Below are 14,146 nucleotides of genomic sequence, written 5' to 3' on the forward strand. Positions count from 1 at the left end.
CATGAAAACTAGGAGGATATCTGCTTTGTTCAGTAGAGTTCAAGAAGTGTGTGTGAAGACGTTAAATAATCCTGTTGGAGTGATGTGCAGGATAATGTACTGAAGGGTGGACCACAACTAGTTTGGAATTTGGGTTTGTATCGGATTAAATCCCTTAGAGTGCAGTTGGACTCTTCAAAGGGGCTGTGCAAAAATAGCGCTTATATCAAAAGAGATGTGTTGACTATTCAGTCATAATTTTTTTTTACTCCTGCTAGCCCTAGCTCTGCAGAACTAACATAAATGAAAAGGAAGGCTGAATGGTGTCTATTTCATCTTGTGCATCACAAGGAGTTTTTGACCAGGTTCATACCTGTTAACTCTGTGCAAGGTCACTGAATGCAATGCTCAGATGTTGCTAGGGGCATAGTAAGCCCTGCACCAGTTTTATACAGGTAATGATGCATATAAGCTGAAAAGAATCCAGTTTGATTCTCAGAGCCCAGGCTTTTTGCAGGACTGGAGGCAAACAGATAACAGCAACTTGTCTTAAGGAGCTTACAGTTTAACAGAGCAGGTACAAAACAGAACAAAGCACAGAGGGAGCACAGTGTGGTGTGTATTTGTTTTTGGCTGGAAACTTCTTGGGTGCAGAACTGGTGGGGTTTAGAAGTGTTTTTTTAAAAGGAGGAAAGGGAGGAAGTTTGGTGGGCACTGACTGGCAGGTTGTTCTAAACTTACTTAAGCCATGTACCTAGAGAACACTGGCTTATGCTGCTTTCCATCTTTGTATTTTTGTATTTGTGGAAATATCATGCTGTGGTTTTTTCCCCTGTAGTCATTGCAATGATTTATATCTGGATTGTTTTTATTTTTGGTGATTATTTTTTTTCTACCTGCACACTTATTCACTGCAACACTTTCTTCATTTTCTCTTCTGTGCTCATGATAGACATGAAACAAACATCGAGGTGATCTTGGTTTTCCAAAATCTAGGTCAGTTTTTGTATTTGCAAAACCAAAACCAGGGATGGCTTTTGGATCAGGGTTCCATTTAATTCAAATTCCAAAAGTTCAGGGATAAGCTGGATTGTTTTGGTTCATCCCAAAGTCATATCTTTGTGGTCCATCTTGCGCACTGCCTCTCTGTCTATCCAGCCATCCAAGATATTTATAGGGTACCCATTGCTATAGTATTTAAGCACAGCATACCAGCTTTATTTATATCAGTGCTTATCATCTAGTGGATTCCCCCACACCAGGAGCTTTCTCAGCTGACTGTTTAAGCCAGCTTTTTGGCTCCTTTGTACTACTGAAGCATTGCAAAGGGCCCAGACTCTGGTTTAGGATCTGATCTGTATCTCCTGTTTTCATCATTAGTTGCTTGCTACCAGATCATCCAGGATTAGAAATGATTGCGTAAGACAATGAGACTTCATATTACCTCAGTAAATGGTGGGATGGTGCCTTCAATGGATGGAGAAGGTTTTCTCCTTCCCACCAGCATCACTTCAGTCTTGCCTAATTGCAGTTTGAGCTGTTCAGCTCTTCTTTATCCATGTGCTAGTCTCTTGCAGGCATTGTGACATTTTTGTGACACCATTGATTGTGTTTGTTGAGGAGAAGAGATTCAGCTTAGGGTCTTCTGAATATGTGGGTAATAGAAACCACAAGTATCTTACTATTTGTGCAAGTGATTTTTGTTTTGCAGAATAAGGGCTTGTCCAGATATGAGTCTCATTTTATCCAAAACTCCAAAATTTTTCATTCTTTCTGTTTTGAAGAGCCCATGTGGCACTTCCAAGCTCTGAAATAACACTAGAAAGGCTTTCTTGATAAATTTCCAATCCAAGCAAGAAGCAATAGTTACCAAAAATTTCACAATAGTTCTGGAAGACCAGTACAGCACAGCTTCCTAGCCATCTGTTTTCAGTACCATCTTGTGAAACATCTATAAGAAAGATAACTTCTTTGAAGGATAAAAAGATGTTTCTAAATATGTAAATTTGTATATGAATGTGTGTGATAATGTCATGTCATCTGTGAGGACTGAACCCAGGATGACTTGCTCTGAAAGCATTAGCGCATACTGTGAGTTACATGTGCATAAACAATTTGAAAATATTTAGAATATTCATAATCTTACATCTATTCAGATTATATTGATAGGACTTTGTGACCCCATTCCTGCATAGCATAACTCTGCTGTAGTCAATGAAGTTACTGCAGGGTAGAATATGGCTAAGTGAGTTTATCATGTGAACATTTATAAATTTATGTATTTAATAAAGAAATAAAGAGTGATATGATTTTTTTCCATGACAGTCAAGAACTAAATCCTGCCCTGGCTGGCCCAGTGAGAGGGTACAGACAAGCTGCTGGGTGAATACTCATATGTCATGCCAGGACAGGATTCCTGAAGCCTGTGGAATGCACAATGTGGGATGCATAATGCTGCTTCTCTGAGCTGCAGCAAAACATGTCCCCAGCTGGCACTTGCTGCTGCCTGTGGCTTACTCACCAGCCAATCTGTAAGGAGAAGGGCATAGACATACCCCCTAACCTAATGACCACATTCCCTGGCACAATCTGACAATTTTTCCAAATACTCTCTCTTCCTAACAGATCCTGACCTGCTCCCTTTGCCCTCCTTTGGCACAATTACAGTTTAAAGTAGGCTATATCCCTAGATGTCTGTAGTGGGATAAGAGACCTCTGTGTAGATATTTGTCACCTAAAGGGGCTCAGCGACAAGAAGTGGCTGAGGAGCTCTTGCTTTAAATGAAACTAGGGAAGTGGTGGGTGCAGGGGCAGGGGGGGAGGAGAGAAAGACGATCTCAAGTCCTATTGAAAAGAACATTTGGAGGGAGGAAAAGTGACCCCGGAAGCTTTGACATTCCACTTAGTTAAGTTAGAACATTTTCCCCTAATGGGTTAGTCAGAAATGGACTCTGTTCCATCAGTAGCGATTTGTATTTCTTTGATTTTTGTTGTTGTTTTGTTCATCTGTTTGCAAGGTTATGAGACTATATTTTGGTATAATTAATAATATAATTAACGTGTGCATGTTGGAATTAAACGTTTTTCTGAATTAACCTGGGTTTGAGGATTGCTCTGGGCAAGTCTACACAGCAAAAAAACCCAACCCTGTGGCAGTGAGTGTCAGAATCTGAGTCAAATGACTGCAAAGCTAAAAAGAGAAGTGTAGATATTCAGGCCTGGGCTGGAGCCCGGGCTCCAAGACCTTCTCCCTCACAGGGTTTCAGAGCCTGGGTTCCAGCTTGAGCCCAAATGTCTACACTGCTATTTTTAGCCCAGCAGCGCACGCACAAGTCAGTTGACCTGGATTCTGAGACTTGCTACTGTGGGTCTATTTTTTTTGTTTCTGTGTAAATGCACCTAATTTTGATTTAAACTACTGGGATAAACAATTTGGATTATTGTAGATTTATATATTCAGATTATTACACCCTGTGATGCAGTTTATAATCAGCAAAACCCATTGCTAGTACCCACAGACTAAGACAAACATCTGTAAAACTAGGAAGTTTCATTGTGCAGACAGAGGTGGTGGGAGACCTCATTTTATTATTCACAATTATTTTATAGTTTTCATAGTACTGGTGGCACTTCTTTACAGAGTGCACAATCTGCAGCTGTTGTTAACACACAACACAACATTTACATGAGGTCTGTGTAAACAAAAGATAAGTGCTGAAATACAACATGCTCCATCACAGAGCCAGCATGGTCTATTGGATGAGGCACTAGCATAGGACTCAGGAGATCTCAGTTCTATTCCCAGCTCTGCTACAGCCCTTTGTGATTTCAGTTAAATCTCTGTGACTCTATTTCCCCTTCTGTTGTCTATTTAGACTGTAACCTTTTTGGGGCAGGGAATCTCTCCCCTCACAGAAAATCTACTTCAATTTGAGGAGCAGAACAGAAAATATTCAGCCTAATCCCATGACAAATTTAAAGTTTGATATTTTTCAACCCATAATGGTTAGAAATAGAGGATTTATATTGTTGGAAAAAAGGAGATTCCCTGCTTTTCCACAAGACAGAGAACACTTGCTTCTAGAGCTGGGAGATTCCAAGATAACAGGCCATAAAAATGTAACAGAATTATATGTAGAAAAAAGATAATTTCTAGAGGTTTCTATACTACATGCTTTTTAATTTTTTTCTCCCTCTGAGTCCTGTACAGTTAGGCTGGCCATATAGAGATGTGAAAAAATAGTACCAAATGTTTAAAACTCTCTAAAACATTTCTAAAAGCTTTTTCTGAAAAATATGGCCTATAGAGAATAAGAAGGTGTGGTATTTATTGGTGTTCTTTTAGAAAGAGAGGCATCACTTGTGGTGTCTGTGCTGCCCTCGAGCAGAGAGGTGTGTGTGCGCGTCTATCCTTCAGGTGTGGGGTGGAGCATGTCGCAGTATTATGCCAAGTCCAAGCATTCAAAAATTGTGAGTCAGACCCCCAAAATCATGAGTTTGGCTTAAAAATCATTACTTTTTAAAAATAATAAATGTGGGTCATTTTTTATCTACCTCTGGTTTCTGAGCCTTTAGGGCACGGTTGCTTCTTGTTTTCAACTTTTCTTTGCAACCATGAAGGCTAGAAACTTCCTTCACTTGCAGTTTTAAGAAAAATACTAAATATTGTGAGATGTGAAATAAAATCATGAGAGCTGGCCACACCGCATCTACGTAGCCACCAAGCAGAGGGGTGTGTAGGGGAGAATGAGGTGTCTATCTGGGCCTCAGATAAAGAGGGGTGACACATATGCAGGAGCCTGATGTAGAGGGATGGATGTGTATGCATGGGGCTGACCTGCAATAAAATGTGTGTGTGGCACTCAGGCATTGTGGAGGGGCATGTGTGTGACTTAGAGAGGAGAGTATAGCAGTAAGAGACGGGTAAATGTGCAGGTGGGCCTGATGCTTATGGGTAGGGAGTGTGTGGACCACAGGCAGAGGTGTGCACTTGTGGGACTTAGGCATAGCAGTGGGGAGAGGGTGTTGGTGGGGAAGGATCCTCAGGCACAGGCTTCTATGGGATGGCCTTAAGGGCAGAGTGTGTGTGGGGGAGGCGAGGGGGCCTCTGGCACAGGGCTTTTTGGAAAATGGATGGAACCTTAGACACATGCGTAATTGTGTATGTGAGAACCTCAGGCGTAAGTATTAAGAACATAAGAATGGCCGTACTGGGTCAGACCAAAGGTCCATCTAGCTCAGTATCCTGTCTACTGACAGTGGCCAGTGCCAGATGCTTCAGTGGGAATAAACAGAATAGGGCAAATATCGAGTGATGCATCCCTTCTTATCCAGTTCTAGCTTCTGGCAATCAGATACTTAGGGACACTCAGAGCATGGGGTTATGTCCCTGACCATCTTGGCTAATAGCCATTGATGGACCTATCCACTGATGGAATGTATCTAATTCCTTTTTCAACCTAGTTATACTTTTGGCCGTCACAACATCCTGACAATGAGTTCCACTAGGTTGACTGTGTGTTGCGTGAAGAAATACTTCCTTACACTTGTTTTGAATCTGCTAACTATTAATTTCACTAAGTGAGCCCTGATTCTTATGGTATGTGAATAGTCACTTTCTCCACCTCATACAATTTTAGCACTTGCAAATCCACTCAATCCTACTTCTTGTTCACCCAGTCGCTCAGACAAACAAGTTTATTTACATTTGCAGGAGATAATGCTGCCCGCTTCCTGTTTACAGTGTCACCTGAAAGTGAGAACAGGCATCATTGTGGCACTGTTGTAGTCAGCAACACAAGATATGTATGTGCCAGATGCACTAAAGATTTATATGTCCCTATGTGCTTCAACCACCATTCCAGGGGACATGCGTCCATGCTGTTGACGGATTCTGCTTGATAACAATCCAAAGCACTGCGGACAGTTGTATGTTCATTTTCATTATCTGATCCAGATGCCACCAGTGTAGAACTGATAAATGAAATTGTTTTTAATTGTTCACTTTATTAATGTAACTTCTGTTCACCATTCACTACACTTGCCTACACTGTAACTTCTGTTCCATATTGTAATTCAAACCCCATTTTAAAACGCGCACTCCATTTTGTAAAAGCTTCCCCCAACCTTCATTTTTGCAAACCCTGCTGTAATCTTATTAGTTTAGTTTAGATGTGTGAATGAGGTATGTGTGGATGACGGAATCAACCTCCAGCCCCAGCCTGTCCTGATGAGATAAAGTTCAAATACCAACGGCTGAAGACCTAGACAACAGCCCTAAACAAAGTAAGAAGCATCCACCCTAAAGAGAAAAGGACAACAGAACAACAGAAGGAAGATCAAAGCCAGGTCCAAGGCTGAAAGTCACGCCTGCAATTGATGGGTGATCAATCTAAACCCAGAGGCAGCGTGACACAGCAAGACCTATAGACTTTGAATCCAAAGTAAAAGCCTATAAAAAAGAAAGGTGAGATGAGAGACTCTGGGTAACATTCTGCTGCCAACATGGAAGGACATCAGTGCCTGCCCAACAGAGATCCAGCTTGTCCTTGTGCCTGGCTTTCCTGGCCGGTTAGCCACCACAAGCTACGAACCCAAGCTACAAAATCAAGCTATGAACTTAAGCTATCTTCAGGACTGGTAACTATGCAGCAGCTGCAGAACATCTGATGGATATATATGTGTGTGTGTGTGTGTATAGGTATTAGGTATAATGTGTGTGTTTAAGAATTAAGATATTAGTTATTAGTCATAAATCAAATTATCATAATAAATGTGGCATCTTTGTCTTGTCCCCTTTAATAAGATCCTGCTGGTTTTTACTGGTCTAATATAATTGGTATAACACCAGCAGAAGGTTGATTTTCCTTTTTGGTGGTTTGGGTTCTGTAGTTTCCACATCGGAGTGTTGATCTTTTAAGACTTCTGAAAGCATGCTCCACACCTCGTCCCTCTCAGACTTTGGAAGGCACTTCAGATTCCTAAACCTTCTGTTTAGTGCTGTAGCTATCTTTAGAAATCTCACATTGGTACCTTCTTTGCGTTTTGTGAAATCTACAGTGAAAGTGTTCTTAAAATGGACAACGTGCTGGGTCATCATTTGAGACTGCTATAACATGAAATATATGGCAGAATGCGGGTAAAACAGAACAGAGGACATACAATTCTTCCCCAAGGAGTTCAGTCACAAATTTAATTAACACATTATTCTTTTAATGAGCATCATCAGCATGGAAGCATGTCCTCTGGAATGGTGGCTGAGGCATGAAGGGGCATATGAACGTTTAGCATATCTGGCACATAAATACCTTGCAATGCTGGCTACAAATGTGCCATGCAAATGTCTGTTCTCACTTTCTGGTGACATTGTAAATAAGAAGTGGGCAGCATTATCTCCTGTAAATGTGAACAAACTTGATTCTCTTAGCCCTGGTCTACACTATGAATTTTAGGTTGAACTTAGCAGCATTAGAGCGATTTAACCCTGCACCCATCCACATGACGAAGCCATTTTTGTCAACTTAAAGGACTCTTAAAATCGATTTCTGTACTCCTCCCTGACAAGGGGATTAGCGCTGAAATCGACCCTGCTGGGTTGAATTTGGGATAGTGTGGAGCAATTTGACGGTATTGGCCTCTGGGAGCTATTCCAGAGTGCTCCATTGTGACCACTCTGGACAGCACTCTCAACTCAGATGCACTGGCCAGGTAGACAGGAAAAGCCCCGTGAACTTTTGAATTTCATTTCCTGTTTTGCCACCTTGGCGAGGTGATCAGCACAGGTGACCATGGAGTCCCAGAATCACAAAAGAGCTCCAGCATGGACCAAATGGGGGTACTGGATCTGATCTCTGTATGGGGAGATAAATCCATGCTATCCCAATGCTGTTTTAAAAGACAAAGTGATTAAGTTCAGCCACACACCAGGGCAGTTAAAAGAGTGCAGCAGGGCGTGCTGCGCACGAGAGAAGCTTTGAAAACCAATTTCATGATTGGCCAGGCTACAGTGTGAAAGCTCTGTTTGTTTCTCCTTGATGAAAATCCGCCCCCTTGGTTCACTCTACTTCCCTGTAAGCCAACCTGAAATGCCCTCCCCTCCTCCCTTTGATCTGCTTGCAGAGGCAATAAAGTAATTGTTTCAATTTCATGCATTCTTTATTAATTCATCACACAAATGGGGGGGATAACTGCCAAGGTAGCCCAGGAGGGGTGGGGGAGGAGGGAAGCACAGGGGTGGGGTAGTTGTAGGGGCACGCAGCTTATCATGAAAGCGGGGCTTTGACCCGGAGTGGCCATTTGCCTCTCTGGTTCTTTGGTAGGCTTGCCTGATGTTCCAGGCAGGACTGAATCTCCATTAGACAAAACTTAAAGAAGGGAATGACCTGAAGTCACTCCCATTATGTCCAGGCACCCCAACCGACCTCACCGAGGCTGGCCAGGAGCACCCATGTCTGCCCAGGAGCCCCTGACCAACCTCACCGAGGCCAGCCAGTAGCATCTATGTCTGCCCCGGAGCCCCCGACTGACCTCACCAAGGCTGGCCAGGAGGAACCAGGAGACAACAGAAGATGGTACAATCAGGGCCGTCCTTAGGATTTATGGTGCCCTAGGCGGGATTATTAAACTGGTGCCCCTTTGCCTGTCTTGCTCTTAGCAATACAAACATAAGCTTACAGTATTGTAAAACTTGCCACATGCATGTTATTAAAACCAGTTTAACTTAATTAAGCACACTAATGCTGATGAACTAGCACTAAAAAGTAGCACTATAGAAAAAATTCTGATTTGACAGAATGATGCAAATAATATCATTTTTTTAATTTGTCAACATTTTATTGGAAATTTATATGAAGAGGTATTGAAACAAGGATTAGTTTTTAATTAAAAGCAATCTTTCTGGCTTTTTTGGCTGCAAAATCAGTAAGAATGTCATCGTATGACAAAGACAAAGTGATGTCTTGTTCGATTGCAAGAATAACAAGACCAGTCAAGTGTTCCTGACTCATTATAGAGTGGAGATAGTTTTTAATGAGTTTTAGTTTTGAGAAACTCCGTTCTCCTGATGCTACTGTTACAGGAATTGTCAGTAGAATATGAGTGGCAATGTACACATTAGGATATATGTCAACAAGTTTTCTGGTATGAATAAATTGTACAATGTCCATCATTGATTTTGCATGTGGCAACAACTCAATTTCTTCCTACAGTTCCAGTCCATTTTAATCAAAATGATCATCGTGCTTTAGGAGGCTCTCTAGGTCAGGGGTCCACAACGCGGTGCCTGCGTGTGCCATGGTGCCTACAGGAGCCTCTCAATGCATCTGCGTACTGGCCGGAGGATGAGCATCTGCCGAAATGCCACCAAAATTCGGCGGCATTTTGGCGCTGACACCTCTGGATGACACTGCTTTCTGCCGACAAGCAGCGTCATCCAGAGGCATCACTGCTGAAATGCCACCGAATTTTGACGGCATTTTGGCGGATGCTCGTCCGCCACCATGGTCCTTCATCTGGCACCTGCCAGACGAAAAAGGTTGGGGACCACTGCTCTGGGTTCTTGCACTTTGTCATTAGTTGCTCGTTTTCCTATTTCGTTGAATTTAGTCCCGCTCAGCCCGCTGCCAGCTGAATGAATGAAACCCCAGGCCAACAGCGGGTTGAGTGGTTTAGCTGGAGTCTCAGCCATCGGCCTGCTCTGCCCGCTGCCAGCCTGGGGTTCCTTGGATGTCCCCAGGCCAGCAGTGGGTGCTGAATGGGCCTGGCAGCCGGGACCCTGGGTGGCAAAGGGGCAGCAGCCGGAACCCCAGAGCAGTGGCGGGCTGAGCCGCTCAGCCCACCGCTGCATGTCATCAAAAATCAGCTTGCATGCCACCTTTGGCACATGTGCTGTAGGTTGCCGACCCTTGCTCTGTACACTAGTAAGGACATGAGCATATTACAGTTGTTGGAGGGCTCTATTTAGCAGTAACAGGGCTATAGGAAAGTCAGTCAACATTTTTTGTTTCTCTGATGAAAACTGGCCCCCTCCCTTCCCCATACCAAACTTGTCACAAATAATTGTCAACAACATAATTTTCTGATTTTCAGTTTTTGGCTAAGATATTGATTTAAAAAAAATTGAAATTGAATTCAGGATTGTTAGCAAGCATTTTTGGCAAACAAATTTGCTCAATGACAATCAAAATGGCAACACAGTACTGCTTTCATGCTTGGTTCACCCCCCGTCCCCCCGCCTGCTGGTCCAACAGCTGCAGTAGAGGAGGAGATAGGTGGAAAACTGCAGGACCCCAAAATCCACCTATTGCGGTGCAGAGTGGCAACAGCAGCAGCAAACCCTCAGGTCCGATCACACGCCAATGGGCACCACTGCCAGCCCAACGGGCCATGGTGAAGTTAGCACAGCATCTGATCTCAAGGATGGGGCACCCATGGAGCCACAGCAGCTCATCCTGCCCTGTGCAGCTCCCCCCCGGATGAGATGGATCACTGTCAGTCCAGGGGAGAGACGCGCTTCCCAGCTAGGGTTACCAGATCCAGATGTCCTGATTTTGTAGGGCCAGTCCCGATATATGGGGCTTTGTCTTATATAGGCACAAAATACCCCCACCTAGGGTGACCAGACAGCAAGTGTGAAAAATCAGGACGGGAGGTGGGGGGGGGAATAGGAGCCTATATAAGAAAAAGACCCCAAATTTATAAAAGTGGGACATCTGCGCACCCTACCCCAACCCCCTGTCCTGATTTTTCACACATGGTATCTGGCTATCCCCAGCCCAGCCATGTGTGTCCATTACAATCCTGGCTGCCTGCGAGGAAGTGAGTTACTTTCACTGTCATTCCTCAGCAGGTAGGCAGCCAGCCTCCCACCTCTCCCCCAGCACCTCACCAAACCCAGCCCTTACAGCCCTCATGCCGGGGGAAAGAGTCACACTCACAGGTGAGTTCCTTCCCCCACCCCTTCCCAGAGACTTCCTAGCAGCCAATCCCCTCCCTCAGACTGTGCTGCATTCGGCTCTCTAGGACCCAGCAGCCCTGCTCTTACATGCTCCACTGCTTTCCACCTGTCCGGGCTCCCAGCAGAGTGGTGCCCCCAGACCTAGTGGTGCCCTAGGCGGCTGCCTGTTCTGCCTATGACTAAGGACGGCCCTGGGTACAATATGGCTGCTAACAGTCTTTGCTAATTTGCAAAGGCAAGGTGCTGCTGCTGTGTAGTACTGCAGTACCGCGTCTGGCAGCAGAACCCAGGAGATATACAGTGACAGTGAGCTGAGCGGGCTCCATGCTTGCCGTGGTATGGCGTCTGCACAGGTAACTCAGGAAAAAAGGCAAGAAACGATTTTTTGCTGTTGCTTTCATGGAGGGGGGACCCTGACGACGTGTACCCAGAACCACTCGCAACAATGTTTTTGCCCCAGCAGGCATTGCGAACTCAACCCAGAATTCCAAAGGGCAGCAGAGACTGCAGGAACTGTGGGATAGCTACCCACAGTGCAACGCTCCGAAAGTCGATGTTAGCCTTGGTACTGTGGACACACTCTGCTGACTTAATGGTCTTAATGGTCTTAAGTGGGGACACACACAGTCGACTGTATCAAATCGATTTCTAAAAAACTGACATTAAATCAACCTAATTTCTTGGCTGATCAAGAAGTAGGACTGAGTGGACTTGTAGGTTCTAAAGTTTTGAGTGCAGTTATATAACAAAAAAAAACTACACTTGTAAGTTGCACTTTCACAACAAAGAGATTGTACTACAGTACTTGTATGAAGTGAATTGAAAAATACTATTTCTTTTGTTTATCATTTTTACACTGATATTTTGCAAATATTTGTAATCAAAAATAATATACACTTTGATTTCAGTTACAATACAGAATACAATATATATGAAAATGTTGAAAAACATCTAAATATTTAATAAATTTCAATTGGTATTCTATTATTTAAGAGTGTGATTAAAACTGCGATTAATTGTGATTGATTAATTTTTTGAGTTAATCGCGTGAGTTAACTGCGATTAATTGACAGTCCTACTTTGCACGTATCAACATTGAATTTCATCTGTCATTTTGTTGCCCAGTCACCCAGTTTTGTGAGATCCGTGTGTGTGTGTGTGTGTGTGTGTGTGTGTGTGGGTGGTGATGTGGGGGCAGGGGAACTGAAGGGAAGTTGCATATGGAGTAGGAGCTTCCCACACAAGTGTATATAGGATGCCTCATTTAAAGGCATGTGACTAGGAAGCTTGTGTATGTATTGGTGTTTGCGCACGCTGGGACTTCAAACATTGGTGTGTTTGCATGGGGGTTCTAAAGGTGTGTGTGTGTGTGTGTGTGTGTGTGTGTGTGTGTGTGTGTGTGTTGAGGAGTATCAGGCATTGGTGTTTGAGCCTGGTGCCGGAGGTCTCAATAAAGACTGTATGTATGTAGATGAATGACCTCACAAAACTGTATGCATATATGTAGGAGGGACTTCAGGAATATGAACATAAGAACATAAGAACTGCCGTACTGGCTCAGACCAAAGGTTCATCTAGCCCAATATCTGTCTACTGACAGTGGCCAATGCCAGGTGCCCCAGAGGGAGTGAACCTAACAAGCAATGATCAAGTGATCTCTCTCCTGCCATCCATCTCCATCCTCTGACAAACAGAGGCTAGGGACACCATTTCTTACCCATCCTGGCTAATAGCCATTTATGGACTTAACTACCATGAATTTATCCAGTTCTCTTTTAAACGCTGTTATAGTCCTAGCCTAGGAATGGGTGAATGCTTCTCTGGATCACAGGGCAAGTTGTGCGTGTATCTTGCATGGGTAGTTGTGGGTGTAAGAGTCTCTTTTTGGTGGGGCACAGGGATGTGTATTGATGTTTTTGAACTACTGGCATGTATGCGTGGCAATGGTGCTATTGGCAGACTGTATCACTGCCCTGATGTGTATGGGGGGAGGGGCATGTGACAGATATAGCAATTTCCTGAAATATCCTTGGAAAATCTTATTGTATTAAATGCAAAGTTTATGTATTGTTCTGGGTTGGGATTGTTACCGCTCTAGTGGCAGAGATGTGAGGTGAGGGCTGGGAGTTCAAAGGACTATACTGAAATTGTGCCAGACAAGAATGGATTTTTTTGGACACTTCAGTGTGAAATATCAGAGGGGTAGCCGTGTTAGTCTGGATCTGTAAAAGCAGCAAAGAGTCCTGTGGCACCTTATAGACTAACATGTATTGGAGCATAAGTTTTTTGTGGGTGAATACCCACTTCATCAGATGCAGGTAATGGAAATTTCCAGAGGCAGGTATAAATAGGCAGGCCAGAATCAGTCTGGCGATAAGGAAATTAGTTCAATCAGGGAGGATGAGGTCCTCTTCTAGCAGCTGAGGTGAAATGGAGTTCCTGGGAAATACCTGGGGGAGGGAGGTAATGAAAATTCCCCACCTCTGGTTATGCAAAAACCCAGCCTTTTGAAGCTCTGCTCTGAGAAGGTAATTCTCTGCTGTTCCTGGAGGCTGGAGGACAAAGGCTTGATCTGTGTAAGGAAACAGGGTAATCTGTCCAGTTTGGGTTCTGACTCTGAAGCAGAGAGAACTATGAACGTGTAACCTTAGGGAAAACCCAGCTGTGGGTTCATGGCCTTTAAAATGCTCAGTGGTAAATTGTAACTATGGGCAATTACACTGTTCATAACGTTTGGAGAGAAAGTAACATGCAGAGGCTGGCCTGTTTGTAGCGAAGTGTGTAGCCTAGAAAAATCCTGGTCAGGAGGTGGAGAGACGCAGGTCTTTTCCTCCAAGTAATGATAAGAAGCCAGGAGCCTAGAGTGGATGTGCTTAGTGGACTATGGAGGGGGGGAATACAGATGCAGTTGCCTTTGACTGTCTCAGGGCTCTCCGGCACTGGTGTTTGCCCTTTCCATGAGGTAGGTGTGTGTGTAGAGGCCGAGGGGTTTGGAACACGAGACAGGTGGGTGTGTAACAGTGGCAGTGGGTCTCTACGGCGCAGGGAGTCATTGGCCCTAGTGTACGTATGTGGGATCTCTGATGCTTGTTGCCTGGTGTGGGGCAGGGTGGGTCTATGCCGACGTTTCTGGAACATCCTGGCAGGCCAGCTGCCCCCGCGGCTATCTGTGAGGCCGGGTGTCACTGACGGGAGGGGCTCTGTGCTCGTGTG

General features: G+C 44.2%; 1 protein-coding gene across 1 annotated transcript in view; it reads left to right on the plus strand.

Annotated features, from left to right (window-relative positions):
* Positions 1 to 13,407: 13,407 nt before the first annotated feature.
* Positions 13,408 to 14,146, plus strand: part of MRPS6 (mitochondrial ribosomal protein S6) — a 68,543-nt gene continuing 67,804 nt past the window's right edge. The window contains exon 1 of the mRNA XM_050929779.1: positions 13,408 to 13,461. Within this exon, the coding sequence (XP_050785736.1) occupies positions 13,423 to 13,461 (39 nt within the window). The 5' untranslated portion in view covers positions 13,408 to 13,422. The remainder of the gene's footprint in view (positions 13,462 to 14,146) is intronic.

This window comes from Gopherus flavomarginatus, chromosome 1 (genome assembly GCF_025201925.1).
Source record: "Gopherus flavomarginatus isolate rGopFla2 chromosome 1, rGopFla2.mat.asm, whole genome shotgun sequence".
NCBI lineage: Eukaryota > Metazoa > Chordata > Testudines > Testudinidae > Gopherus > Gopherus flavomarginatus.